Source organism: Macrobrachium rosenbergii, chromosome 33 (genome assembly GCF_040412425.1).
Source record: "Macrobrachium rosenbergii isolate ZJJX-2024 chromosome 33, ASM4041242v1, whole genome shotgun sequence".
Classification (NCBI taxonomy): domain Eukaryota; kingdom Metazoa; phylum Arthropoda; class Malacostraca; order Decapoda; family Palaemonidae; genus Macrobrachium; species Macrobrachium rosenbergii.
Window position 1 is genome coordinate 7113863 of NC_089773.1, and position 27916 is coordinate 7141778.

General features: G+C 37.6%; 1 protein-coding gene across 2 annotated transcripts; it reads left to right on the forward strand.

The window, feature by feature from the left end:
• The first annotated feature begins 231 nt into the window (after positions 1 to 231).
• On the forward strand, positions 232 to 27916 carry LOC136855876 (probable protein phosphatase 2C T23F11.1). Of its 2 annotated transcripts, none has more exons than XM_067133284.1 (8): positions 232 to 250; positions 13914 to 14101; positions 14706 to 14803; positions 16447 to 16554; positions 18666 to 18891; positions 20447 to 20538; positions 21670 to 21840; positions 24240 to 24625. In XM_067133284.1, exons 2-8 carry the CDS (start codon positions 13915 to 13917, stop codon positions 24318 to 24320), a joined length of 963 nt encoding a protein of 320 aa, XP_066989385.1. In that variant the 5' UTR covers positions 232 to 250; position 13914; the 3' UTR covers positions 24321 to 24625. The 2 variants fall into 2 exon arrangements, with proteins under 2 accessions (XP_066989385.1, XP_066989384.1); XM_067133283.1 differs by lacking the exon at positions 232 to 250 and adding an exon at positions 960 to 1074 and having other exon boundaries at positions 24240 to 27916.

Consider the following 27916-nt stretch of genomic DNA (forward strand, 5'->3'; position numbering starts at 1 on the left):
TAATAGATGATGTCACACCTCAAATAAGGATTACCCCTGTATTATTTATGATGCATTGGTTGCCTATCTAAGCTGCATTAATATTTAGAATAAGTGTTGTGACTCATCTAGCTTACAGATGTGTGCATAATATAACCAAGGTATTATGCCAAAAAAAAAACTTGGAACAGATTGTATCTAGTTATCTGAGCCTAGAAGCAGGTCATTGTTGGTTCTGGAGCCTTCAAGTTCGCAGCCCTAGGATTGTACAGTAAGCTTCCACTTCTTCTTGACTGAGAAAAAGAAATCAAGTCTTTTAAACAAAAAACTAAACTATTTCTTATTTCCTGAGGGGTCTGATAGCGTGGATTTGACAGTGTGATATGGAGTATGCATCTAGACTTCTCGCGTAACTGCGTGGCGTCTTACCAACTGTCTCACGTCAAATGCAAGGTTATAAAAAAATAATGATCGCCCGCTGAATGCCCGAGGGCATTTTAGAAAAATCATCCTCTCTACTGCGCCACTCGAGAGAACATTGTATGAATTCGATACACGACCATCTTTGAAACTCAAAAAAATTATGAATGCTGTTTAATATCCCCGTGTCTATTTACATATTTTCATTTATTTAACCAGTTTCTGTGGTGTTGGAAAATACACGAAGGGAAAATGCACTTATTTGTAATTTATCTTTTTGGGGAAAACAACGCACAAAGACTCTTAATGGAGTTCCCAACTAAATATTGATTAAATATTTCGCATCTCTGCCATTCTGGAAGAGTTACGCCTTCGGGAGGAATACGAATGACGTCAGAACGAAAATCATCTTTTGTCGAATATCCGGATAATCCACCAATTTTTTTGTATAAAATTCAGTAATAAAATTTTTGATGAATGTTTCATGTGTCATAATATTTAACCGAGATGAGAAAAAACGAAACTTATATTTAAAAAAACGTCAACCGCGACTTTTTTTCGTTCACTCTCCCGGTGCTCGAACGCGAGTTTGTTTACATGTCGAAATCCAGCAACACCAGTGAACGTCTCAACCCCGTCGCTTATTTATTAAATTATTCCGTTGCCGTAGGAGATGTAAGTCAACTCACAGCCTCACGTTCTTTTTTATGTAAGGAGACACGTTCCCGAATTCGCTCCCGGGCGAAAATAGGCCTGTCGTTTCGGCCAAGAGGGGCCAACGAGTCTCGGGAGATCGTATCGAGCAGACGAAAAAAAAAAGGGATAATCCTGTGACTAATTCTTTCGGGTGGCCTGAGCCGGTCACGAAATGCCGATAATGTCATGTTTCTTGTACGAATGACCTCCGAATTTATATATATTTATTATTTAAATGCATTTAAATGCATGTACCCGTTTAGCAACGGTGATCGCATTTTGTGTCTTTGGTTAACCCAATAGGCTACAGGGGTAGTGAGCCATTTTAATTATTGCGTGTTAATTGCCATATTTTGTAAAGCATTTACGAAAATTTATATGTATTTTGGTCTTATTTTACTTTAAACCATTATTTGATGTTGGAGTTGCTACTCTATGATCTTAAGTACAAAACTCATGCTCAGATCTGTTGCAAATTTAGTGTTGCCAAGATAATTACCATCTTTTGTTTATGTTTTCCCATTCATTCCAGTGGGGCTGGTACTGAACACTGCTCATAGGAGTGGTGCTGGTATTAAAGTAAATCTTTCAAGCAAAAGAAACAGATGTGAGAAATGTTCAAAGCACAGAGTAAAACATAATCATGTTTTCAAGTCCAAAATGTGATATTGGTTTAAAGTAAGATTTTACCCCTCTTTTCAACTATCATTTCAAAATCAACCAATTTTTTACATGAGGCCTTGGCCTAGTCTATCCATTCAGTTGGCTGTGCATATTCGCGTAGGTCAGCCGGTAGGTTTTATGTCTGCCTAGCGTATACAGCAAAAGTGCAGCATAGTCTGTCATCTTCAATCCTAACAAACACTATCAGAGAGATTCTTTAGGCTAGTAAAAGTAAATAAAATGAAAATCTGAGCTATTTTCAAACTGATAAGGCCAAACATAGGTTGTAAAATTTGAAAAGAAAAACCCAGTGTCATTTAAATTGCTCGAGGCCAGCATGGTCTACATTATAATGAAAGAAATGGAACTTATAGCTAAGATGTTTAAGATTGAAGTGACCTATTGTAAAGTAACATATCCTTTAAATCAGACAGAGAGTGAGTTTTTTTATTATAGTTTTAGGAGATGCATATAGCTTTTCATAATTTGCCTAGTTTTTCAGCAAAACTGCTCCTGGAGACTCAACCTAAAGTTTACCTTGGAGAACAGTGATGCAAATTGATAATAGATATCTTGAGTCAAAGGGTTTAGGAGTAGAATTTCAAACATTTCATGCTTCTGTCTCATTTTGTGTGTGTGTTAAAACTTGCTACTGCCTTCCAGGACTATGAGAGTCAGATTTTTGCCATCAAGCAAAAATTAGATTTTTGTCCAGGTCACTCCACTAAAGCATATTTAGGTTTATTCTTGCATATAGACACTCAGTGAATAATGCAAATTCACTTCTCTGAACTTGACAAATTATGAAGAAAATTGTAGCAAAGACTGTCAGTTCAGTCCTTCTGACAATATTTATAGCTTTCTTGACTGTGTTTTTCCCCCATATTCCAAATTCTTATAGTATCTATATTTGGGTTTTAAATGTGCACAGCTTTTTAAAATGTTCTGTGTTGTTGAGTGTGCTAGACCTAAAATTTGTGATCTAAATTGAAATTATACCAGCACCCAGTACCCATACAAGCATGAATCTGGAAAGACATCCTTCAAAGACAGTGCTGAACTGTCAGAATATGTATTTCATCCAGAAATTGATTAAATTTCCACAGAATACATATGTTTCTTAACCAGCAAACATTATTGTACATAAGTAACCATTCATTCACTTTATGTCTTTTAATAAACTCTCAAAGTTGTTATTTTTCAAAGCCCTCAAAGAAAGGAAATTACCATTTATAGTTATGGTTTGAATTCACATCTGCAAGTTCCTCTAAGCCCGCTTTTGTGCACGAAGCCTTCTCGTGTATGATACAATGACAGCATTTCAGTGGATGACCAAAGTGTTTTGCAAATAGATTTGTGAGACCTGCTTCTCTACCAGTCATACTGGGCACCGTCGGTTGTGACAGAAACTACCGAACGTTTGAAACTTCATCATGTCGATTAGACAGTTCATTTATAACTGTCTTGCATATTTCAACCCCTGTGGTATGTTCAGGTAATGTTACCCTATCAATCAGTTCTCTGCACACTTCGTCACCCATACAAAGTCGAGCTATTATGACTACCATAACTGATGCTGGAGCGTCAGTGCTCTCAAGACAAATAGAATATATTACTGTAGTTTGCATGAAGCTAAATTTTCTTAACAGTTCTGCTTTGTGCTTTTTAAATGTAATTGCAGCTGTAAATCTTTAAACTGTCTGTTAAACAGATGAATATTTAATGTGCTTAATGAGCTCTTCCTTTAGAATAAGCTTAATAAGCTTTTCTTTAAAAAGTTGCCTTAATAAAAAGGAAGGATTCTGGCAGTGCTTCCTTGGTATACGTTTGGTTTGCTTATTGAGTAATAACTTTTTAAATCTCTAAAGTAACACTTAAGTTGTTACTTGCTAAAAACAAAGTTTAAGATATAACTCAATTTCTCTGTTGCTAATTAGTTGAGACATATATTCCATATGTTCTGTTCTCTTTCATTGCTTAGCTGTTTATGAACAGCTTCATACTGGCTTTTGACTGTCCAATATATTACTGTTTCAGGACAAGAAATGCATAATGCTTTGTTATCCTTTGTATTCATGCCAAATCTTTAACTCCAAGATTCTTGAAATTGTATGGTGCTTCTTTCTTTCTTAACAGTTTGTAGAGGGTAAAAAATAACTAGAATACAAATATGAAAGCGAAATTCACATAACAGTTACGGGTAAATGTGGGCACTATCATTGCAATATTGAAAAAGGATTGTGACCAAAGCAAAGTTCTTCCAGTAAAGCATAAGTCACATCATCATGTGTGGCTAGACACAGAGAAAATGATTGTGATAATTGAAATGGGAAATAAGCAGTAAATTAAATAGTATGTAATATACACATTACATGTGTGTTAGTACCTTCAAAATCGTAGTCAGTAAATATGTTTCATTAGTACATCTAACCACAAACCACAGAAAGATACCCACTCCTTCACTGAGTGATATGATGGGACCACGTGCCTAAATAGGTAAAGTAACTGTACAGGTAATATCTCAAGGTGGATTTCTTCCCTGATTGCTGTACTTCAAAGTTTGAATGTCAAAGAAACCACCCAATGCACATACTACTTGCAACCATGGTTTGGCATCCCTGGACTTGTTAGTCATAAGCTAGGCTGTCATGTCAATGTTTCAGTGTACTCCCTAATTTTTATATATATTTATAAAGTTTAGGAAGAAATACACTCGATAGTTGAAATGGGCTTGGTCTTGCTCTGAATTCTAGTGAGAGAATTGCAAAATGTAAGATAATATGCTACTGATATTTAGCAATTCTGCTCAGTTGCTTACAAATTTGATAGACGTACCTTACATAACAAGAGGTGCAAACTAAGGGGACTGAAAAATTTTATAGTGGTTTATGAATAAAAAAAGTAATTCATGGACCATTAAGGTAACTCAACTCCTCATCAACCACAGTATCAAAAGAAGTTTTCTTGCCTCATGCAGTAATGGCTGTGCCTTGAAAATCCAGCTAATCTGAAGTCTGGTTTTATTTCAAACCTTTTTAATACAATGAAGTGGCTTGGATTTTTTTTATATTAGCAATATTGACACGAACTCATTATGCTTGCAGACAAAACTGCTTGAAAGAATCATACAAAACCAATTAAACTTGTCTGTTTGAAAATAACTTTTGTATTACCATGTTTGCCATCTATTGCCATTCAGTTTCAGTATTTCTCAGAGTTATGAAGCCCAATATTTTACACTGTAAACTACTGTAATCTTTAATTATTCATGTTAGCACTTACGTCCTTACATAGCCCATATCGGACAGTTTAAGAAACTGAGGTCTGTTTTAAATGATTGATGTAAATTTTAAGGACTACGAAGCTGAAGAATGACAAATTGGCATGAAAATTTGGAAGCAATCTTCAAAAATTTCTCTTCTTATGGAAAATTAGTGTTTTACAGTAGTCCCTTGATATACACAAATTTTTCTTTGCGAAATGTAATATTAAACGTCAAATTTTAAGATTCTGGGAATACAAAATGTTCGATTGAAAATTTTGTTCCCATGGCTGTCATCCTTTGACACGTGAGTCCTGAGTGATTCCTCCTTATTCTCATCTCCTTTTCTCTCTTCTCAGCTGTCTTTCTCTGAGAGTAGTTAATGTAATATCTGCTGAGTGTGGAAGTAAGATTTGTTCTTGGTATCACCCTGGCAAATATACCCAGCCCAAGGGAGCATTTAAAGTTATTACTTCAGGTTAGGAAGACTTAGACATAGGAAAAAATGGAACTGGTGAGGCAGAAGGAATAGAATAAGCAGTGTAGACACTACTGACAAACCATGTACATACTGCATAGATTGTAGCGTAAAATTCTCCATACAGTGACCAAAGTCTTACGACCCTTGCGACAGTGCTGATTAAGTGAAGACCAAATGAAAGACAGATTTCTGTTACAATCATTTTTAAAAAGCAACCTTTTGGCAAACTTAATTCCATCAGTATCATTTTGTCTTGACGTCTTAGAATCTTCAGTGAGCAGTCCTTTTCATCAAATGTTTCAAGCTCACAGGATTGGAGGGTTGGGCCTGAGTTTTGAGATTGTCAGTCATGCACACAAACTGCATTGGATGACTTTCAAGACTTTCAGTGACAGGTTTTATTAACCAGGGACTTGCTCTTAAAATTCCGATGTGCATTGCACATTTTATTATCTAAGTTCACTTCATCTCATCATTATGCATCTTCAAGGAGAGAGAGAGAGTTAAGCAGTCAACATCATCATTAACCATCATCATCATTATTTTTAGATCGTGACAGTTAACCATCACATTTTTTTTTTTTTTTTTTTTTTTTTTTTTGTTACCCTAATGTTTATCATTGAAAAAACAGATGGCATTGTATATGTATATCCATTTTAAAACCATATACTTACAGTATTATACAGCATTCACTGTCTTAATGCAACTTTGCACAAAAGCAGAGAGGCTTGACACCATATCCTTGGGTAGGTTATGTAAGGGCACCACTGTGTTCCAAATGAATGTGTATTTAGATACGGTTTATGTCATATCCATCTTTACCAAATCATGTGTTGCTCATAAGGTCTAACACTTAAAAAGTAAATATGTTTTTGTTGACACACTTTTGAATAATTAGCAACACTGTCATTCATCAGTTACTGTAAAATAATTGTGTTATTAAGTATCAATAACATTTGTTGATAACTTTAGTATGATTAGTGGAATTTTAAGTGAAATTTCCAGTACCCCCATAGATACACAGTACAGTATTTTTATTTAAGATCCTTTCCATAAAAAAATAGATTCCATAAGATATTTTTAATGATTAGGTATTTGTCCACAGTGTTTCAGAAATAAATTTGACTTGAATTATGAAATTAATGGAGGCAAAAGATTCCATAGAATTCTCTGATTATCCAGTTTCATATGTGTAATTTACCAAGTAATTACATAACTATATTCCACTCGTGCTGCAGTTAAAAATTTGAAGTTCGCGGTAGTGATTCGTTTGTTCATAGTGTAGGTAACTCACCCTCCCTCTATCGGGGAACAATAGGTACAACCTAACAGCGATTATCACTACTTTTCTGCCGCCTTTACCGTCAACATTGAATGATTTGTTGGTTGACTTTGAGGTTTTTTCTTTGCTTTTCCCGAGGATTTGGTGAAGTACCCATTATTTTGGTAGCTTTTCAGCTTAGCCAAGTGGTTTTCTACAGTGTGTTTACGATGTCTGATTCCAGTTCATCAAGTATTAGGTATTGTAGGGAGAGTTGCAAGACCTGAATGACCAAAGTAACCTACAATAGTCATACAATCTGTGCAAAGTGTAGAGGACAAGAGTGTTCAGTAGATCTCACTTGTGATAAATGTGTTGGATGGGACAAGAAGAAATGGAAGGTTCTCAGGTCTTATTTGGATAAGTTAGAGATAGGAAAAGGATGGTGGCTGTTAGAGCCGAAAGTAGAGCTCAGAGTGTAGAGCCTATCGCTAACATTCAACTCATTGACCGTGACATTCTTTCTTCTCCCCTTGCTTTATCCCCCCTTCTTTAGTCCTCCATCAACTCCTGTTCCTGGCTTCCGTGCTTCTGATCCCGGTACCATAGCCAGCCTCAAGAGTAAGTTCAATCGTAAGTGGGATCTCGTAGTTAATACTGTGTCTAAGTTGGGTGAATCGCTTAGTCCTTATGGATGAATTGCAGAGTATTAAACAAGTGTCAGTGTCAGTGTCAGTGCCAATGGAGGGAGGTGGCTGCCCGTCCCGCTGACGCTCTCAGACGAAGGTCATTGTCACACCCCCAGAACCTGGGAGCAGACATACCGGAGGTCCAAAAGAGGTTAGCGGGGTTTGCCCACAGGCATTCGCCCCCTCATCTGACTCAGTGCTTCGAAATTCTGACAGCCATTTGAAAGGCATCACAGTGAGCTCCCACCAGTTATTGTCTGACTCCGATAGTGACTCTAGTGCTAATAAGAAGCGTTTTTGGGGCTTCCCAGGTGAATCTCGCTCCTTGAAGAGACGTCATGATAGAGATGCCTTTCCCTTTTCTCCAAAGTGTGCTAGAGACCGTTCCGCTAGTCCGCAACCAGGTTACAGTATGTTGCGCAGCCCCATTCGCCCTTCTTCCAAGCGTTCACATGCTGAACTTCATCACTCAGCTAACAAGTGCTCCTCTAAGAAACCCTCTTCTTCCAAGCACCCATATGAGTGTCCAGAGTCTTCGCCAAACCGCCTCCCAGTCGTCGAGTGCCCGTCTTGGACTCCAAAGCGCCCGCCTTGCTCCCCCGAGTGCCCACCTCAAGCCAGCTCGGCTCCCACAAAGCGCTGGGCGTCAACTGTCCACCCGACTTCCACTGAACGCACACCTACGTCATCATCTCCCTATCGCGCAACTGAAGATCCTTCTTTCGCACATATCAAGAAGCAGTTAGAAGATGTTTTGGGCCTTCTGCATAAGGCTCCCCCTTCACATAAGCCTTCTCAAGACCTTACTTTGTCTCCTGTTTCTTCAAAGGAGGAAGTAGTAGTACCAGACCCTCCTCCTATGGCCTATGCTTCCCTGATGAGATATTTTTTGGCAACCTTCCTCTCTCACTTCCAACCAGCTGCTCCTGTGTGGCCCGCTTCCACATTCCTTATGAGAAACCAAGCAGATGCTAGTTCACGCCAACCTCAGATGGTTCTCTCTTTCTCTGCGAGAAAGGTGCTTAGGGTGGTAGAGGATTGGTTATCTGTTAAGAGGGAACAAGGGAAGGCCACATTTGCCTTTCCTCCTGCTAGATTGATGGCCAAGAGATATCTCTCTCAATCAACCAGACAAGCTCCATCCTTGGGATGTGCAGCCTCCTCCCAAGGTGACTTCTCAGATTTTATAGACTCAGCTCATCGCTTCAGCTTTTTCTTCTGGTAAAGTTTTCTTTGCTTCTTTGGGGTTTGATCACTTTGTGAAGCACTTGTTTAATGTACTGGAAATCTTCAGCTTTCTGGACTGGTCGATAGGAGCTCTTGCCAGAAAAATAGATCACAACGTTTTAGCACCCGACTTGGCTGCAGATTGGCTGGGCATTTTATCCTGTGCAGATAAGGCAGTGAGGGATGGCTCTTCCAAAGTTGCGGGTCTTTTTGCCACGGAAGTTTTGAAGAAGAGGGAGTTGTGGTGCTCCTTCACCACGAGAGGAGTGACATCTGTTCAGAAGTCTGCACTTTTATATTCTCCCTTGGATAAGCAGTATTTGTCCCCTCAATCAGCGGTGAAGGAGATCGCCATCAATTTGCAGAAAAAATCAACCCAAGACCTTCTTGCACAATCTTCAAAGCGCCCCAAGGACCTTTCTGCCTTTTCTGCCAGGTCTGTCTCCCCTCTGCAACAGCCTCTGGAAGTTGTGAGGCAGGCCGACAGTGGACCTGTTCGCCACATCAAAGAATTACCGTCTTCCTCTATTTTGTTTGCCAGTCCCAGATCCTCAGGCATGGGCGACATAGACAATGCTGATGGACTGGTCGAACCTGGACCTCTACGCCTTTCCCCCATTCAACATGGTGAGTGGGGTTCCCAACGGGTTGAAGAGTCACAGAAACCTATCGATGACCCTGATAATGCCCTTTTGGCCTCTCAAAGAATGGTTCCCGGACCTTCTCAAGCTTCTTGTGGACTTCCCAAGGTTACTGCCTCAAAGTCCACATCTTCTCAAACAGCTTCATCTTTGGAAGTTCCATCAAGGACTATCCGCTCTAGCTTTGACAGGCTTCAGACTACCCTGAGACTTGTCAGAGCAAAGAGATTTTCAAAGCAAGTTACTGAGCTGTTTCTAGATGTAGCTGTTTATCAGAGTCTACCAGGCCAAGGGAAAAGGTGCAGCAGTCTATCATCTCCTCTGCTAAAACCACTGTAAGCCAAATATAGGCAGTCGGTTAACCAGGCCAGGTGGGATCTATCTTACCGCAGGATGAAAATGCAGCAGCAATAACATATCTCGTCTCGCTAAAACCGACTGTTATCATAAGCCAGAAATGGAACCCCGCCGATAACCGGCACTGCCCATAGCAGACTTTCTTCTCTTTCTCAGGACTTTCAAAGGACTCTCTCCAGCGACTATTAAGGGCTACAGAGCTATGCTGGGATCAGTCTTCAAGCATAGAGGAGTAGACTTGGCCTCCAGTAAAGACCTAACGGATCTGATTAAGTCATGAGACTTATAAACAGGTGAAGGGCAACTCCTTGTCATGGAACCTGGATGTTGTACTTAAATGGTTAATGGGTCCTGCTTTCAAACCTCTCCGTACCATTTCATTCAAGAATTTAACTAAGAAGACTCTTTTTCTTGTTGCCTTGGCAACCGCCAAAAGAGTAAACAAGTTGCAGGCTATACACAAGTGTATCGGTTTCTCAAAGGGAGATGCTGTATGCACCTTTTTACTTGGCTTCCTCGCTGAAAACGAGTCCCCATCTAATCCCCTGGCCATGCTCGTTCTCTATTAAAAACCTCATGGACATTCTAGGACCAGAGGAGGAGGAAAGGGTCCTTTGCCCAGTGAGGGTGCTGAGGTATTATTTAAACAGGACAAAGAGAATCAGAGGCCCTGTCAGTAACCTCTGGTGTTCTGTCAAGAACCCTTCAAAACCGTTGTCTAAGAATGCTCTGTCATTTTTTCTTAGAAGTCTGATCATTGAGGCACACTCTCAAGTAGATGATGATGTCCTACCTTCCTTTAAGGTGAAAACATTGATATTAGAGCTGTCACCACTTCATATGCCTTTAGGCATAGTATGTCACTCTGATTATCCTCCTGTCAACATAATTGAAATGCAGTTTCATTTTTGCCTCACACTGTCTTAAAGAGAAGAAAGTGATTAAGAAAATTGCAGTACCTTAAGTCCATTATTCGGTGTCTGGCTCAGTATTGGGGGAGGAAGCATAGTAAGCAACCCTTCCTATCCGTAACTCCTTCGCCTTGAAATTTTGAGTGTCAAGTTTTTTTGGGAGCCTGGGGTCTTATACCCAGAGTGCCCACCAGTCTGTAGTAGTGGTAAGATGGTTTTAATCTTTATTGTTGTTGGTGTTGGTAACTAATTTAATTGGTCTATTGTATTTTGGTACTGCACCCAGGGCAAGGGAAGTTTTTCTGTTTTGCTTTTTGGGTGTTCGGAAGTCTCCTTCACTCTAAGGCCCCCTCTCAAAAGTAGGGACTTTCATGGCCATTCCACAAAGTCACTGCAGGTCAAGATGAGCACAGACTAAGGCAGTAATCATCTACTGTGGCTCTTTACCAGGTAAGGTTACAACAAGCATTTCATCAATGCTAACAGATTTTTATGTTGCAAATTCATCCTCTTATCTGATTGCTGTTGGAACAGAATATGTCCATTTATCCTACCACTTATCAATGTGGGATTCAGCTACGTAAATTACTTGGTAAGTTTCATATGTGAAAATGGTATTTTCATGATAAAATTAAGTTTCAAATATACTTACCAAGTAATTACAAGATCAGAGCCCTCCCTCCTCCCCTCTGATGGACATTAAGCACAAAAGTAGTGACGATCGCTGCTACGTTGTTCCTGTTGTTCCCCAATAGAGGGTGGGGTAGTTACCTACGCTCTAAACAAACGAATCGCTACCGCGAACTTCAAATTTTTAACTGCCACGCAAGTAGAAAGTATAGCCATGTAATTACTTGGTAAGTATATATGAAACTTAATTTTATTATGAAAATACAATTTTTCTTTTATATTTAGCAAATTTAAGACATAGTATCAGTTGGAGAAGGCTAGTCTTTGAAGGATTTTTTTCTCGTTATTATCAGACATTAGTGATTTCCACTTGACTGCATATCGTAGCTACCTCTTTTGATAAATAATGGAAAGTCAGAGTGCAAGAATTGAAGAGAAATATTGTATATTAAAAAAATAACAGAGGAATTTCAATAACAATAGGATTGGCTATGTATCAGATGACTTGGACACAATTAGGGAACTATTGGGTTCAAACACAGTGGCTGTTATTTTGAGCTTTTTTGCTATGTAGGTTAAACTGCTGGCAGTAGACCTAATTGAATCCCACTTTTTGGCCAAGATCTTAGCTAACAGTAGATGGTAGCCATTATTTTTTGCATGAGTAGATTATTGCAGATGTAGGATTATTCTGAATGGGATTTTCCATCAGTAAAATCCCAAATATAGAATTGTATTATGTAAACCTCTTTCCAGTGGTTTTTGTGTGAAAATATTTAGATGCTTCCTGTTGCTCAGGCTTTTTTCATAGTTTTTGTGTTGTATGGCATTGGGGCAGCAAGTGGGATGTTAATTTTTTAATAGTAAAAAGAATAAACAAAAGTTTCTCTCACCAAAAACTACTGGTTTCAATCAAGGTATATTCAACATTTGCTTCCCGTCGCTGGAAAAATCAGCTTAGCCACTGCTGTTTAATTGTAACAGATCATTTTAAGCTCTCATTAATGTACAGTTTTGTCTGCTGCAGTTTAGATATAGCTTACAACTGTCCATTTTATCTGTCCGTTGCCCTATAATGAATTTAAATACTTTTGTGTTTACAGTATTCTAAATCCAGTAACACCTCAACTTAGTGGACTTCTGTACTTACCAGCTACCATGTTATGATTATTTTTTCCTGTGCTACTATTTCAGATCAGATAGTATTTTTAGATGGCAAGTCTCTTGTAAATTAAATGTCAACATTAAATTACAGTTTAGTTTGGTTAGGAACAATGTGGAATTGCTGTTAGTTGTAAGGTACGGTATCTGGAAAATTGTCAAGTGCAAGCTATAACCCAGGGTCTTTGTTACTTATCAGAAAAGCCAGACCCCAGAAGCATCTGTTAAGTTGAGGTGATACACACTGTAAAATGCCAGCTTTGATGTGAAAGACTTAAAATTGTTATCGATTTTGTTGCTATTGTAAATGTTTTGATATGAAAGAGACTTCAAACTGTCATAGATTTTGTTGCAGTCATTTTTGCAGTCAGCCATTGCATAATTTTTTGTAGCAGACAGACTACTGTACAAGTATCTAGTTGGTGTTCTGAATTTTCTCTTTTTAAAGCAAAGTTGAGAGGGAAATTTGTGGTCAGTTACCCCACAGGGATAACTGGTAAAGTTTCCTGTCAGCATCCCTCCTATCCCAGATGTACTGTTTTATGCCTTTTTACTTTATGTGTTCCCTCATTGCTCTTCCCACCTAGCTGTCCATCTTCTTGAACTCAGCTTAATAACAATATTATGGCCACCTGTTTGTAGTGACTGTAGGACTTAGCTGTGTTGATGATAATCTTTCATTTAATTAATGTCTTTGACCCAACAGTGAAGTTCTCTTGTTTGGTAGTCTGAGATTATGATCTTGTAATTCATTCATTAAAAAAATTTTATTAGTACAGTAGGTGAATTTGAAAATATTAACAAATAGCTGCACGTGTTGTGCATTTGAAAAGAAAAAAACAGCGAAGGTTGGCCTCTGGTCACATCAGAATGACTAACAGCTACTTGAAGCATTGATTTTACAGTCTAACGATAGTACATCTGGTTTTAAACACAAATGTGTATAGTTGATGCTTCCTGGTAGGCAGCATAACGTGAAATTGTTAGAACTGGAAATGAGACTAAGAATGATATTCCAGCATCGATTTCGTTGGTCCATATCTTTTAATAGAACTGCCTTTTATTATTTTTAGCTTATTTCTCTGTTGTTTCAATTGCTTGAGAAGTGAGGTAAATGCAGATTTGTTGATAGGTTGTGCTTGCATTTCTAAAACATTTTTAAATCAATTTTTTTGGGGTATATGTTTACTGAGGTGCATATAGTTTTAGTGGTGGTTGTTTTCATAATTTTTATATTTTTTTGTATCATTCAAGGCCCCATGTAATACAGTAACTTGAAATAAGTATTCTGTAACCTTTAATGTTCGGGGGGCAAGCTGAGACCTGTATAAAACTAAACTGTATACATTAGTACTGGGGTTATTCAAGATATTTATGAATTTTGAGGTACTAGATAAGCAGAGTACAGGTACAGTACTGTATGCTTACCTGATATCCTACACATTATACTGTACAATACAGCATTAACAATGAGTTTTACCATCTGTATTATGTGAAAGATGCAAAGTGCTAATTATTTACTTAACTTGTAACAGAATGGGTCAGACCTTAAGTGAGCCAGTCACCCAGAAAGAGACTTCCCGATGTGAAAACTCTTGGCTGCGCGTCGGGTCCTCTTGCATGCAGGGATGGCGCGTGAACATGGAGGACGCACACACAACAATCTTGTCGCTGCCTGATGATCCTGGAACAGCGTTTTTTGCGGTATATGATGGTCATGGAGGTGAGCATAGTACATATAGGAATACAGGCACCGCCCTCCTTACAAACGAGTTATGTTCCAGACGGCTGTTTGTGTGTTGAATTGTTTGCAAGTTGGTTACTGTACTCTTTATGCCTATTTAAGTATAGTATGATATAAAATCAATAAAGTACTGTATGTGTTTTTATCCTAAAACACAATACACTGTATATACAGCACTGTATGTTCAGAATAGTCATGCAAAACAAAATTTGAACTTACAGGTGGCAAAGGTAAGCACTCTGAACACAATTTTAATTTGCAGTCCCGTTTGTTCGTATCTCTGAATGTTTGTAAGTTGAATGTTCATACGCAGGGTGGTGTCTGGACTCTGATGTTTATCCTGGTTGTCATAAAGTTTTTGGCTGGTTTGTTCTGTACTTTGTTTGCATAATACATCATGTAATGTGCATCTGAACTTCTTACTCTCAAGTAAAAGAAATAAGTTTTCTCACATGATGGCTAGAGTTAGCTTAGATTTCACATGCAGTATTAAGCAGATCTATTGCGTATCAAGTACAAAGTCCCTCTTTAGATTTTTTGCAATAAAACATGTATATGTAAACCCATCATAATTTATTTTCAGGTGCTAGAATTGCTCAGCATGCCGGCAAACACTTGCACAAGTGTATTCTGAAGAGACCGGAATATAAAAGTGGTGATATAGAGAAAGCCATTAAACAGGTAAGATTTGGTGTCTTGAAGGAAACGTCAGTCAGATTTTTCCCCTTTTACATGATTAGGCAAATGATGTAGTCTTTCTCTTCATATCTGTTCCGGGTCTGTAAATTTTCCCCGAGATTTTCAGGACGTTCCCATTTCTCTTTTCCCTGTTGCCTCCGCATGTCTGACTGAATGGGCCTCTTCTTTTCTTATCACATTTTTAAACCATATCCGTCTGAGATCTTGGTTGTCTATTTTCTTGCCTCTGACAACCCATCTTTCAGCAACTTCCTCATTTGCAATGTGATCTTCTCAGCTCACTCTTCAGAATCTCCTCATTTCTGTCTTCAAGTATCCATGTCTCCCCTGGTCATAAAACCAAAGGCGTCATATATGTTGACTGAGTTTTGCTTTGTGTGTGTTTACCAGTGAGATGTCCTTATATCCTAATAATCTAGCAATTTCTTTTAATTCTGTCGAAGCATTTCCTACATTTCGTGTAGTCCTCTCATTTCTTGCTTCAAGATAACAAATGTTTTACCTTCTTGAAGGCTTGTCCTTCTTCTGTAAGAAAGTCCTCCTTCTCTTTTCTGCTATCTCGTATGCATTTTGGCATCAAAATCCCTTGCTCTGTTTATTTTGCAATTCATAGAATCCACAGCATGTATGATGACGTCTGTTACTTTCTGTACAAGGTACTGTATTGCACACCCCCGCACACATCTCACACTGCAACCATTTGGGCACTTTGGATTCCTTCTGATTAATATACCTTCGTTTTTCTCTCACTGATTTGCAGTCCTCTTTTTTTTTTCCAATCAACTCTTAAACGTTTTAAATGTTTCTAAGACTTCTCTTTCTTTGATTTTGTTTTTCACTCCAGGTCTTGTGCATATGGTAGCTCTGAGAGGCCTCCTCTTTCTGCACTGCTTTCTTTAGCCTCCTGTATTCTTTGCTAAGCAATAAAAGACTCAGTTTTAATCCTTGATAAACGCATACATTTTTTTAAAAGTCTTCTGATATGTTTGCCCTTATCACTCACTTTAGATCTCTTGTTAGGATATCATACCATCACTTGCTCAGTGAGTCGTTCTGGAACCCTTTGCTGTCCTACTGCCCATCCAATTTCATGGCTAGGTTTCCTGTCAAATGTCCTTCCAAGGGCCACAAATACTGTATGAAAATTCTCCATCATGCATGAAGCTTCTCAGTAGTTCACCTAGTTATAGTAATTTTCTCATTCATCCCACCAGCACCTTTTTAGTCGGTCTGTGGTTGCATGGCTAGATTAACCTCGTCAAGATTAAAATTAATGATTAAAATGAATGCAGATAAAAGAAGTCTAAAGGTATTTTCTCTGTGTAGCTCCAAATTGAAATGTGAAATTCACTCAGTGGAATTAGATAAGTCTAGTTGACACAAAACGTAACCAGAGGTGCAATAGAGCCACCAAACAGATGTGGCATAATTTAACAGGAATATGTTTTGGGATGTACCATCAGCCACATAATGGCTAGTTCCTAATACTCTAACAAATTGTTGCAGTTTTAAATTGTTTCCTTCAACCTTTGAATGAAAGTAGAAGTTGTAATGTGACTACAGCTCAACTGTTGCACTTTCACCTGTGAATATGAAATTGTAATTGATGAATTTCTTCTTTTCAGGGATTCTTGGATCTTGACTGTTTTATGCAGACAGATGAAGTACTGAAAGATGAGCTAGCTGGTACCACAGCCATTTGCTGTCTTCTGCGCGATGGCAAAGTCTATTGCGTAAGTATTTAGGACTGTGCTCTTGTTGGGCTTTTTTTTTTTTAACAACTAAGATATTTTCCAGGTTCGTGCTAATCAGTGTCTTTCTTTGCAGAAACTGAAAAGAAGATGGGTCAGTATGCAAAATAATCTTCTCAGTATTTCTCTCCATTACTAAAATTAAGATAAGCTGGACTGATAATTGTTGTCTGACTAACAAATACATTTAATTCAACTCTTAAATCTATAAAACCATGCAGAAATCTTTGTGTCAAATTTTTGCAAAGGTTTACTCTGTAATGGGGTACTCAGTACAGTTTGCCTTCTTCGTTTCACTACAAGCATTACCAAAGGCCCTTTGTTGTTCCTTTGGTACTTTTCTTCATCACCTTTGGCTTCTTCTCCCTGGCAGTCTATCTCTCCATTAAGATGCCGTTCTGATAGTTAGCTCTTCTCAACCAGGGTCTTATAAAAGTCCCCTTTGAATCCAGCTTAATGACTTTCTATCTTTTCTTTTCATTTCTTCCTGTAGGTCTCATCTTGCTCAACTGCCCAAGTTCTTTCAGTATGCCTACATTGAGCCAGCCTAATGGGAATCTAAAAATGATAATTTCAGTGGCTGTCCAACTTCTAAAGAAGTTTTTGTTCTTGTTTTTTCCCCCCACCTTTGTGGTAAAGTGCAGTGTGTATTCATGTACAGGTTTTTTTTTTTTTTTTTTGTAACAGTGGCAGACAGTGAGTAATTGACTTCACGCTTAGGCTTCTTGTATGGACTATAGCCCACCCATGTCACCATTTGTCCAAGCTTCAGGACAGCACATAAGATCAAGAGGTGTCGTTTTGACCCTCCTATATTTTGCTGTCATATTAGACAGTGCATTAGTTAGATCATATGCTTATTAATATAGTTGGTTAGATGATTCTCCTAGTTTTCCAGTTGAAGAACAGAGACCTTGTTCATTGCTAAATTAAGGTTAGCTACAAAGTGGCCTTTATGTTTGTGCTTGATTAGGTGGGGGGAAATGATTGGTTAGCACTAGACTACAGGCAGTAGTTTTTTGGTTATGATATACTTTTTCAAGTTTACATCTTATGTTTATAGCTAAGTGCTGAATTCAGTTTACTTTAGTGAGGCCTTATTAGTGGATGTGATGATAGCCAATAGTTTACATTAATGGTTAAGTACTGTGCTGTCATCCAGGTCATTGCATTTCATTTGGATAACATACTCTGGCATTAAGGATGAATTTTTGAAAGAGGTGAATGAATGAGTGGCTCCATTAAACATAACGGCTTATGAAGTTTGCACAACTTGACCTCGGGATAGTTTGAGAGTCTCCCACATAAAAAAAAATTACTATCACTCAGAGATCATTGGTTTGTATCTAGCAAGATTTGTGGAAACCAGCAGTTGCCATGGGCTATCCAGTTTCCTTGTCAGTTAGAACCACATCCTTTGGTGAAAAGATAAACCAGGATATCTAAAAACTGAGGCCAATCCTGGACAGATTTGGAATCTTCCTTTGCCCATTTACTGAGGAGATGATCACTGGTGATGTACTCCATGCTCCTGGGTCCAAGTCATGACATCATCATCATTGATCAGTGTCCTTCTTGACACTTAATACTTTAGGTCACCACTGTAGGATGGAGATCCATTGACAAAGACCTTCATAACGAAGATGAGGCCCACTCCCAGATGTTAGTTGAGGCACGACATTAAGAAGACTTGGCCATTGGCAAACTGTTCATTGCTTGTATCTCTGGAAGCTGATGAATACAGTTTTTATTTTGACACTACAATCAAATTTGCTTGTGTATGAAAAGTATTTTTGCATAATTGATGTGTATCATGGCTTGCAGAAGATAGCCTTGTGCTTGTAAGTTGATTGTGGTAACAACTGTATTGGAGAATATTTTTATGTGCTTCTTTGGTTTCTATTCCTTCTCTGTGCACCAGTTAACAGGCATCTGTATTTAACCTTACCTACCTGATTCATTTAGTTGTTTATTAGTTGTACCCATATTCTAGAGATGGAACATCAGATAAACGATGCGTTAAAGAGGGGTGTACATAATACACAGTAGAGGTTAACATCTTTTTTTATACTTCACAGTCCCTCATTTTGCAGGGTAATGTAGGTGATTCACGGGCCATAGCAAGTGTTGCAGGGCGGGTAGAAGAACTAAGCAGTGACCATAAGCCCAGCTTAGCATCCGAGCAACAGCGCATCACCGCAGCAGGGGGCTGGGTTGAGCTGAACAGAGTGAATGGAAACCTAGCTTTGTCGAGAGCCCTTGGAGATTTCGTCTTCAAAAAGAATGAGCTAAAAGGTCCAGAAGATCAAATAGTCACAGGTATATAGTACTGCCTATTTACTATAATCTTACAGGACTATTACTGTACTCTTGTCATGTGAGTCTGTGTTGCAACATAGATTCTTTTGAAGTTGCATTAGTGTTTTCTGAATGTGGAACCCAGGTACAGAATTGTCTATAAATGTTTTTATGGGTTTATTTAAAATTAATTTTCATTACTGTTAATTGTCATAAATGTTTTTAATGGTCCCCTTAAATCAGCTGAGTGTATCATACTTACAAAGGCATATTGAACTGTGAATCTTACAATAATCTGGATTGATATTGTTTAGGTACTCATGTAGTATTCATATAAATACTTATCGTTGTTCGTAATGTTGAGCACTTTTGGCACAGTGCCATCTGGCTTCTCTTGGGAAGTCTTTGAGCAGCATACACATTCCAAAGACCAAAATCAGACTTCTCTGTTTTGTACTTTTGAGTGATTCCAAGTCTAAAAGTCTTGCCATACTAAGTACTGTAGCCAGATCAGTATGAATCTGTAGCATTACCAGTTTTCCATAATAGTTGATGCTTTTTGGGATACTAATCCACATTCAGGATATCAAGACACAAGGAATATAATTATTCTAGCCAGTTGGTGTATTTTTATTCATTTAAATAGGCAGTTTCTTAAAATTTTTAAACTGGTGAACAGCCTTTTTTGTCCATTTGACAAAAGGTCATTCTGTTTTGATAAAAATTATGATAGTATTGATAACAAATTAAAAAAGCTAAGTGTATTTGTCTTCACTTAGATTCACAAAGTATTGCACTATCATGAAAATGTTTAGATGACACATATATCTTAATTTTCAGACTGTCTTCAGTTTGGTTACATTGTAGCGAAACTTGAGGATGATCTGTAAGGAGGTCCCTTTTCAGAGACAATACCTCACACCACACCTCAGTTCAAGGTTGCCATTTTTTACATTCTGGGTATCAGATACTGAGAACAGTTCAGTTATTTCATCCTGATAAATACTGAGTTTTCTTACTTAATTTTTTTATTAAAGTGTTGCATATTTAGGTCCTGGAACACAATTTCAATTGAAAATATTTGCGGAGACATGAAAGGGTTGGGTAAGTGGTTAAGAAAACCCTTGCTTTGGGAGGCTCATATCCATGCTTAAAATGTTGCCTTGTACACCACAATTTATGGGGCATGATAACTGGATTATAGATAAATTGTGATTTTCTACTCAAAAAAAGTGAGTGGATCCCTGTGAAAGTTGTTTCAGTTGAAAAAAGTTGTATCTTCACTACCAAAGGTTGTATGCAGTGTCTCTTCACCTCCATTGGCCTTGTATCAGTGAACAAATTTTTTGGATAAGCCTTAGGCAAGTCTAGAAAAGAAACCTGATGGTCTGGTTAGGTTGTTTACAACAATTGTTTAGTGTTATTGTATTTCCCAAAAAGTGTACTGTATTCTCAAGTTTGCAGAGCTCCATTCAGGAATGGTTCCTTTTCAGATGATAATCAAAGTACTATCATGGTTACTTCATATTCTGTTCATTATGAACGGCATGACTTACAAAATTTTACGTTCTTCCAGCTAACCCCGACGTCGAAGCCCGAGAAATCTCAGATGAGTGGGAGTTCATACTAATTGCTTGCGATGGTATCTGGGATGTCATGACGAATCAGGTTGGTATTTTAGGTATTCTTTTTTACACAAGAGAAGAAGAGTATGTGTCAGTGTCAGCTGGACTATTCTGAGCACCAGAAGAGTTGGCAGACCCTGACCTGCTTGTATTAGAGCTGTGAGGTGGTGGGTGGAGATGGAAATTAGTGATTTGCAGAAGCTGAAATCACAGGAAAGGCATGAGTGGCAGAACTTCACAGAATCTGCATCACACAACATCGGATTTCATGATAGTGATGATGAAAAAGGAAAAGAATATTTGAATGTGTAATAACATAGAGAATATGATAAGATGTGTTGTGACACTTTTGTTTACTACAATATACTGTATGAGGAAATCATCAGAGTTCCTGTAATAGATATTTGGAAAGGTCCAGATCTGGCTACAGAACTTATGTAGGAGTTGGGGCCAGTGTGTGGATTGCTCAGCCTTGCTGAAGCTCTGCAGTCTCTGTTTGCTTTTGTTAATTATTTGTACATTTTTATGCAGTAGAGCAGCAAAATAAACAAGGCACTTTTTATATACTGATATAAGGTTTAACAACACAAATCATTAAATATATAGTATAAAAGTTAAATATAAAGTTTAAAGAGTGAAGACTCGCAATGTCATGTTTTCCTTAAGTAGTCTTATAGGAAGTTAGATCTTCCAGATCGTCATGTATGTGTCCCTTTTTCTATTATAGTATACTGTGCATAGAAATGGAGGGACAGATTTTACATTTTTATTTCATAAAGAATTACAGGCCATATACATGGATCGTAGATTTTTGTTTTCTTGACTTTATACAGAACCTTCTGCCTGAATTCTCATCTAGACTAGGTTTCCATTTATGCCTTTCCTTAGTGACCTTCCAAGCCCTCCCACTGGTTAGTGTTCTCATGTTCCCTTCTCACCTTATGCCAAAACCATATCCCCATTTTCCATATTGTTTTCTCTCATTTAGTAGGAACTTCTTGACACACTATGTCAACAAGTTTGTGATATTCACTGCTGAAAAAGATCACCCATTTCATCTTCTCTTTTGTTAATGTCATCTTTGCTTTCCATGCTTTTGAATGATTCACAAGGACCTGAAGATGCCTTAGAGTTTCTATATTGTTATTGAACAAGAACTTTTTTTTTTTACTAGGAAGTCGTCGATTTTGTTAGAATGCGTTTAGCCCAAGGCATGGAGCCAGAAGACATCTGTGAAGATCTGATGACAAGGTGTTTAGCGCCAGACTGTCAGATGGGAGGCCTAGGCTGTGATAACATGACGGTGGTGTTAGTCTGCTTTACGCATTCTGGATCTTGGCGTGAGGTAAGGTACCCTTTAGAAGTCTTCGTTTCTTTCAGGGGTTTTCTTCTCTTTTCTCAAGTGTAAGCATTGCATTTCATGAAATGGAACAATTTTTAAGGTGTAATTTCATAAATATTTTATTTCATTATCAACAGTCTTGCTACATATTGAGTTTATCGTATGCTATATTCAGTGTCTTATTTTTAAAATGCAGATTGTACTGGCTTGACAGCACCATGCAGATTGTGTTTTCAGGCTTTTAGATATGTGAACAATTTTGAACATAACAGGAAAAGATAGTAAATTTTAAAAATAAAATGTTGTAAGCCTTCTGTTGGTAATATTCACAAATATTTTGCCATAATAGTTAAAAAAAAGGCTAATTGAAAATTTAATTGCTATATAATATTGCAAGAGGACCTTCCATTTTCGTATGCTGTGTGTTCAACCATTATAAGTGTATTCCATACTTTTCATTTTACAGTTTCGCTCAGTTTCACTATTTTCCAGGGGATCTTCCTTATTACCTACTTGTTAGCCTTTTCGTCTTGTGTTACCTTCAGATAGTGTTTTAGCACATAGCATAACTGATTAATATTGTAAACAGACCAGACATCAAAATGCCAAGATCAGTCCCTTGTGACGTAATCTTTGAAAATCAATGGTTTCATTAAGCATTACTGCTTTAGGTATATATGTCACCTCGCAGGATCAAATGGTTTTCATTGTTTTCCTTATAGATAATTAGCGGTGATGCCAAGGCCTTTGGCATTCACTCTTATTTAAGATCCACGAAGTTTGTGGACCAGTACAAGTATCCGGTCTCCTTAAATGGCTAGATAAACCAGGACTGCTCAAGTGTGTGTGGCCACTGGTCACTTTGGCTGGCCCCTTGTTTTTTTCCTTTAGCAGTGGTCCCTTAGCCTTTGATTAAATAGTCTACCATAATGTACTGGAGATGCACCCTGGCAAAGAGGCTTCCAAGTTCCATGAATAAAAATAATGCAATTCCAGCATTAGCACTGAAATATGTTTCACTCTGAGTCATTATAAATATGTTTGAAAGGTCTGGAATGCAATTCCTAATAGAATTATTGTCAGAATTATGTACAGTTTTATTTAACGTTGAATCCTTTACCTTGGATATGTAATGGATATATAATAGCTTTTTGTTTAAGAATAAACCATGATGAACATTTCTGTGATAATGACGTAAGAGTGTTTGTGTATAAAATTCTCTTTGTAATCCTTTCCCTTTGGTCCATTCCCTTTGGTCCATTGCTTATTTTATAATGTTTGGTAAGCAGTTGAACCTCGTGCCTCTTCTCTTCAGTCATGTCATTTTATAACGTTTTTATGTCTGCTTTTCCCTTCAAGGGTTTAGACTGGAAATGAGTTCTCTTACTTCCCTTCTTTCATAAGCATTTTCCTTTGTGTCTGATTGTAAGATATATGTTTGCTGTATACTTCCTCTTATGTGAGCTTCCAAACGCGGTTACTCAGACAGTACCAAACGGTCTTTGAACTATTTCATCAGCCCTAGCTGCATTATTTTTTGCTCTGTATGTTTCAGCGTACCCTTGGATCTCTAACTATGTCGTTGTCCAACATCATTAACTTGGCTTAGCTCCAGATAAAGGTCCAAATTTCACCTCTCGTTCAAGAATGAACCCTTTTAGCAAACCCCGAGAGTCTAGAAATGTCAATTCTTGGTTTTAAGAAGCTACTTTTTAGTAACAATTGAAAACACTATGTAGATGTTGAAAGGCCATTGAACCTTTCAGGAAATAAGGTTTGTAATTAGCATTTGTTTCATCTCAGTTACATAAACCCATTATGTTACATATAGCCTGTCTTCTATCAGTCCAAAATAGGCTTTGTTGCAGATAAAAGGTTTGTGTTGAAAAAGTGAACATTTAGGAATTTTTCAGTTGTTTTGGCTTACTGTTTATCCTGTTTGTATGTTTTAAGCAAATGTATCAGAAATGGAGAACCTAAAAAAATTAAACTAAAACATTGCAATGAAGCATTTCTCACACTCCAGGTTAAGCCTGTGGCATATTTTTTGTGATGTGCTTAAAATATGAAATTTGATTGTAAGATAGAGGATGAATGATCATAAAATATTAATACTAGTGATAAGAGAGTTATATGAGGAATTTGGATTAGGAAAGGAATCACAGACAGTGTGAATTTAAAGTATTATTAACATTCAATTATGTACATAGATGAGAAATGGGTAAGGTTGACAAAAATGCAATGAAGATACAAGAACCTGGATTGAGGACTGCACTGCACTTGATTTCCTTTGATTCCTTGCAAGAGGACGGAAGGCAGAACCTTTTAAAGATGATGCCAACAATAATTAATAGTTCCCCCTCCATTATCCAAATCTCTGACCATTTTCTTTTTATTTTCAGCTGCAGGAAAAATGTGCCCAGCCATCCCTCGCCATGATGAGTGAGTCTAACGATAACGATAGTGACTATGACATCCAGTGAGCTGTTGTTGGTGGTAATTTCTTATGACAATTATGCTAAGCAAGAATGAAAAGATTAGGTTTTAAATCGCCTGGGTGCGTGCGTTCAACAGAGGCATAAGTTTTAGTTACATGCAGTCAGTTTTTCGGTAATGAGAGTAGTTAAATTGTAATGAGCACAGTGAATGAAACAGTTTGCTGTACTTAAATGACCACCTCTTGGCATTCAGTTAAGGAAAATTACTTGGTCTTTTAATGTTGTTTTTAACTGCATTCAAATACTTTTAAAATTTCCAAGAGGTAATGTCAATTAGTAATAGGGTTTTATCGAGCACATTACAGAAATAGGTACAGTATGCCAATTTGCACTACGCAGCTGATAGCTTATGTGCTTTTTTTTTTCGTTAGGATAGATGATACTCTCCAACCTCTTTAAAAACACTTTAGGAGTCCCTTGGAGTGGTTACTCACACTAAGTTATCTGAAGCTGTTGTAATGTGAGTTTTGAAGATGGAACTTGGCCATGGGAAATCCTGTTTGTATCACCACTGCCACCATTATGGTCATAGCTGTCAGAACAGAAAAAAAAGAAGGAAAAGAAGGTAATGAATCATCAGTTAGACAATGAATATTATGTGGCATTTGCTTGGATAAAAATTGAATCCAGTTTTAACGTCGAAGAGACCAGTTCCACACAAATGAATTCAAAGTGTAGATACCAGTTAAGCTTACTTTCTCTTTTATACTAAGTACAATATAATGCTTGTTGTGTAATGCAAGCCTATACCATTCTTTAAGAGAAAGAGTCTGTATTGTAGTGATATGCATCTCCGAAACACAAACAAAGACAAAGGTAATTTTTGACATTGCAGTTGGTGCACATTATAGCATCAAAATATAGAAATACCCTGTTCTACTCTTTTTGTACTTAGCAGTGTAAAAATATTGTTGCCCTTTTTCCTTCAGATCCAGTGTTTAAAAGCCTATATTCCCTCGTGATGTACTAACATTTGTCATATACATTTGTACTGTACTGTGAATTTTCACTTTAGATTGTTGCACCTGTTTATATGTGGGGCTGTTCCCCACTCCTATCAATTCCTTTACTTATAGTCATTTTAAATGTACCAATAGTTATCTGAACTCGGACGTCTTTGCCTTGAAAGATAATGGCTCGAGTATCCCAGGAGCAAGGAGTTGCTTAGAGGTACTGGAGTTGAGAGAGGATGTGTTATGTAAGGATTTGTTAAAGGATAGCATTGTAAGGATGTGCTAAGGATTGAAGGAATAACTCAGGGACACATACAAGGTGGTAGAGTTGTCGGATGGAAGACTCACATCTTTGGAAGGCTCGTAGAATGCAAGGTAACCTTAGCATTGAAGGAGAAGTCATTGCCAGAGGATGTGGATGGTATGTCACAGTTCTCTGTTGGCAGCTGAAGACATTCTGTGGTTTTCCATTCAAAAGGTCGTGGCATCCGTACTGGAATGTGACGCAACGGAAATTCAGTTGTCAGTAGAACTTGGGTGTTTCCTGATTGAATGGCCTCATTGCTGAGTTTTTAGCTTGGGTGCACCAGTGGGGCAAAAGGGTTGAAAACCTTCAGTGAGGAATGGGACGAAGGATGACTACGATCATTTGGTCTTGCCGAGTATCGTGGCTCTAAGCAGGGATGCTTCCAAATCATTCTCAGTAGGTACCAGTAAAGAGAGAGTGACAAAAAATTTGTTAAGATTAGTTCATTAATATTTTGACTGGGGTACTAATGAATGTTGACTAAAGTTTTCTATGTTAAAGCCAAGTTCTTTACATAGATGAAGTGTTCATAAGAAAGAATGGAAATTTGATAGAATCATGGTCCAAATCTTATACATCATGTTATATCTTTCTTTTATTGCATCTATATCATATTTTACTGCTTGCAGCCAAGTTACAACTTTCACTGGTAGAATATATACTGTTCATTCTATTACAAGACCAAAACAAAACAGTGTTGAAATGTATCCCAACAAAATGTGCAGTTTTTCTGTTATTGGCGTCTTTATTTTATTATACTTTCTTGTTTGAAAGTTATCATATAATAGTGCTGAACACCTTTGAAGTCTCTGTTGGAAGTAATAGTTAGTACCCTTGGCAGGTATGTGAGCATACTGCTCTGTGCCTCATAGCCTTGAGAGTCCATTTTTTCATAGTTTTAACCTCACTTTCTGGCAAGAATTGGAAGTCTGGAAAGTGAAGGAAAGCAGGGAGCAGCCAGTGTGCTCACTAATAAAAAAACTTCAGCTGTATTGCACATCGTCTGCTACTTCCTAGGCTTGTTTGCAGATTCAGTGATTAGAAACCTCCTCAAATTCAGGAAAACCCGACAGCATAAGATTAACAATTTAACTTCTTTCTGGCATTTTTGTCTTTTGTTTTACATTAAGTTCTAGAAATTGCTTCCATTGCTGACTACCATTAATTGAGGCTTCATTCTTTACATGGTCCAGCTTTATTGTAAGGAATGTGTAGCTATATCAGGGGTTATATTTCCTGCTTTTTAATTAAAAGATGTTCAGAATACAGTTAGCATTAAGGAAAATGCAACTGCAGGCAATGCTTGAATGTTCATTGTGTTCTAAACGTCTTAGACAAGGAAATACTCGCTTGTCCTATGTTTCAAAAAGATTGGGTAATTGGATAAAACTATTTGCATTTTTTTTTGCATGTGTACTTTACTAACAACATGTGAAAACAATCCTGATTAGATTTGGCTGATTGGCATGAAAGCTCCCCAGCTGTTTCGTATGTTGATGCAGGAAGATTTTATGCTATTTAATTATCTCTGCAAACCTTCCATTAGGACTGCATTCTTTTCTCATTTTTTTTGCTTGTAGTTTTGAACTGCCAACTCTTGGGCAGTATTAAACTGTTCCTCAAGTTTCTGCTGTTGGTAATTTTACTTTTTTTCTCGTCAGAGTTTTTTAAGCTTTTTGTGCTGCTTTTATCTAGGCACTGTTTTACAATGTTCTGAAAATTTCCCATTCTGTAATGTATATGCAATGTTAGATACCACTATAAACATAAGTTACCGAGCGTAACTTAGCTGTGTGTTTTGCTTAAAATTCTTTTTAAACGTCTAACACTGATTTTTTGTTTTTGTTGCCGCATGTGTTATTCATGTTTTATTTTTGGTATCTCATGGCTGCAGTGTTACATCCGTCTGACATGACTTGAACATGAAACAGACCGTAAGAGTCTGATTGGAACAGCTGTAGGTGGCAATGAGTCCCAAAAAGCCTGTCTCAAGTGAACGAGTAACTTCTGTTGACTGAAATTTTGTTCCGTACTCACTTTGTCACTGTTTTTGATGCTTTAATGTACATCTTTCTGAGATAAGATTCATCAGAGCTGCTATTGCTATACCCAGAGATTTAAATATTTGTCTTGTAGTAATTTGGTGTTAGGAGGAGATTCTCTCGTAACGCATCGTGGATAGAGTAGAGGAAGTGGAAGGGTCGGAACAATTGGTACTGGATGACATACAAGTGAAAAGGCACTCTTCAATTTTTCAAATATGTATTGTGTATAGTGTTTGTGATGTATATAATAGTAAATACAATATTCTACTTTTCATA

Bases quoted from the DNA above. Each gene is read 5' to 3' on its own strand.
- LOC136855876 (XM_067133284.1), top strand. From the start codon at position 13,915: ATGGGTCAGACCTTAAGTGAGCCAGTCACCCAGAAAGAGACTTCCCGA. The intron at 14,102-14,705 runs GTGAGCATAGTA...ATTTATTTTCAG, and splicing joins GGTATATGATGGTCATGGAG to GTGCTAGAATTGCTCAGCAT. The intron at 18,892-20,446 runs GTATATAGTACT...ACGTTCTTCCAG, and splicing joins AGAAGATCAAATAGTCACAG to CTAACCCCGACGTCGAAGCC.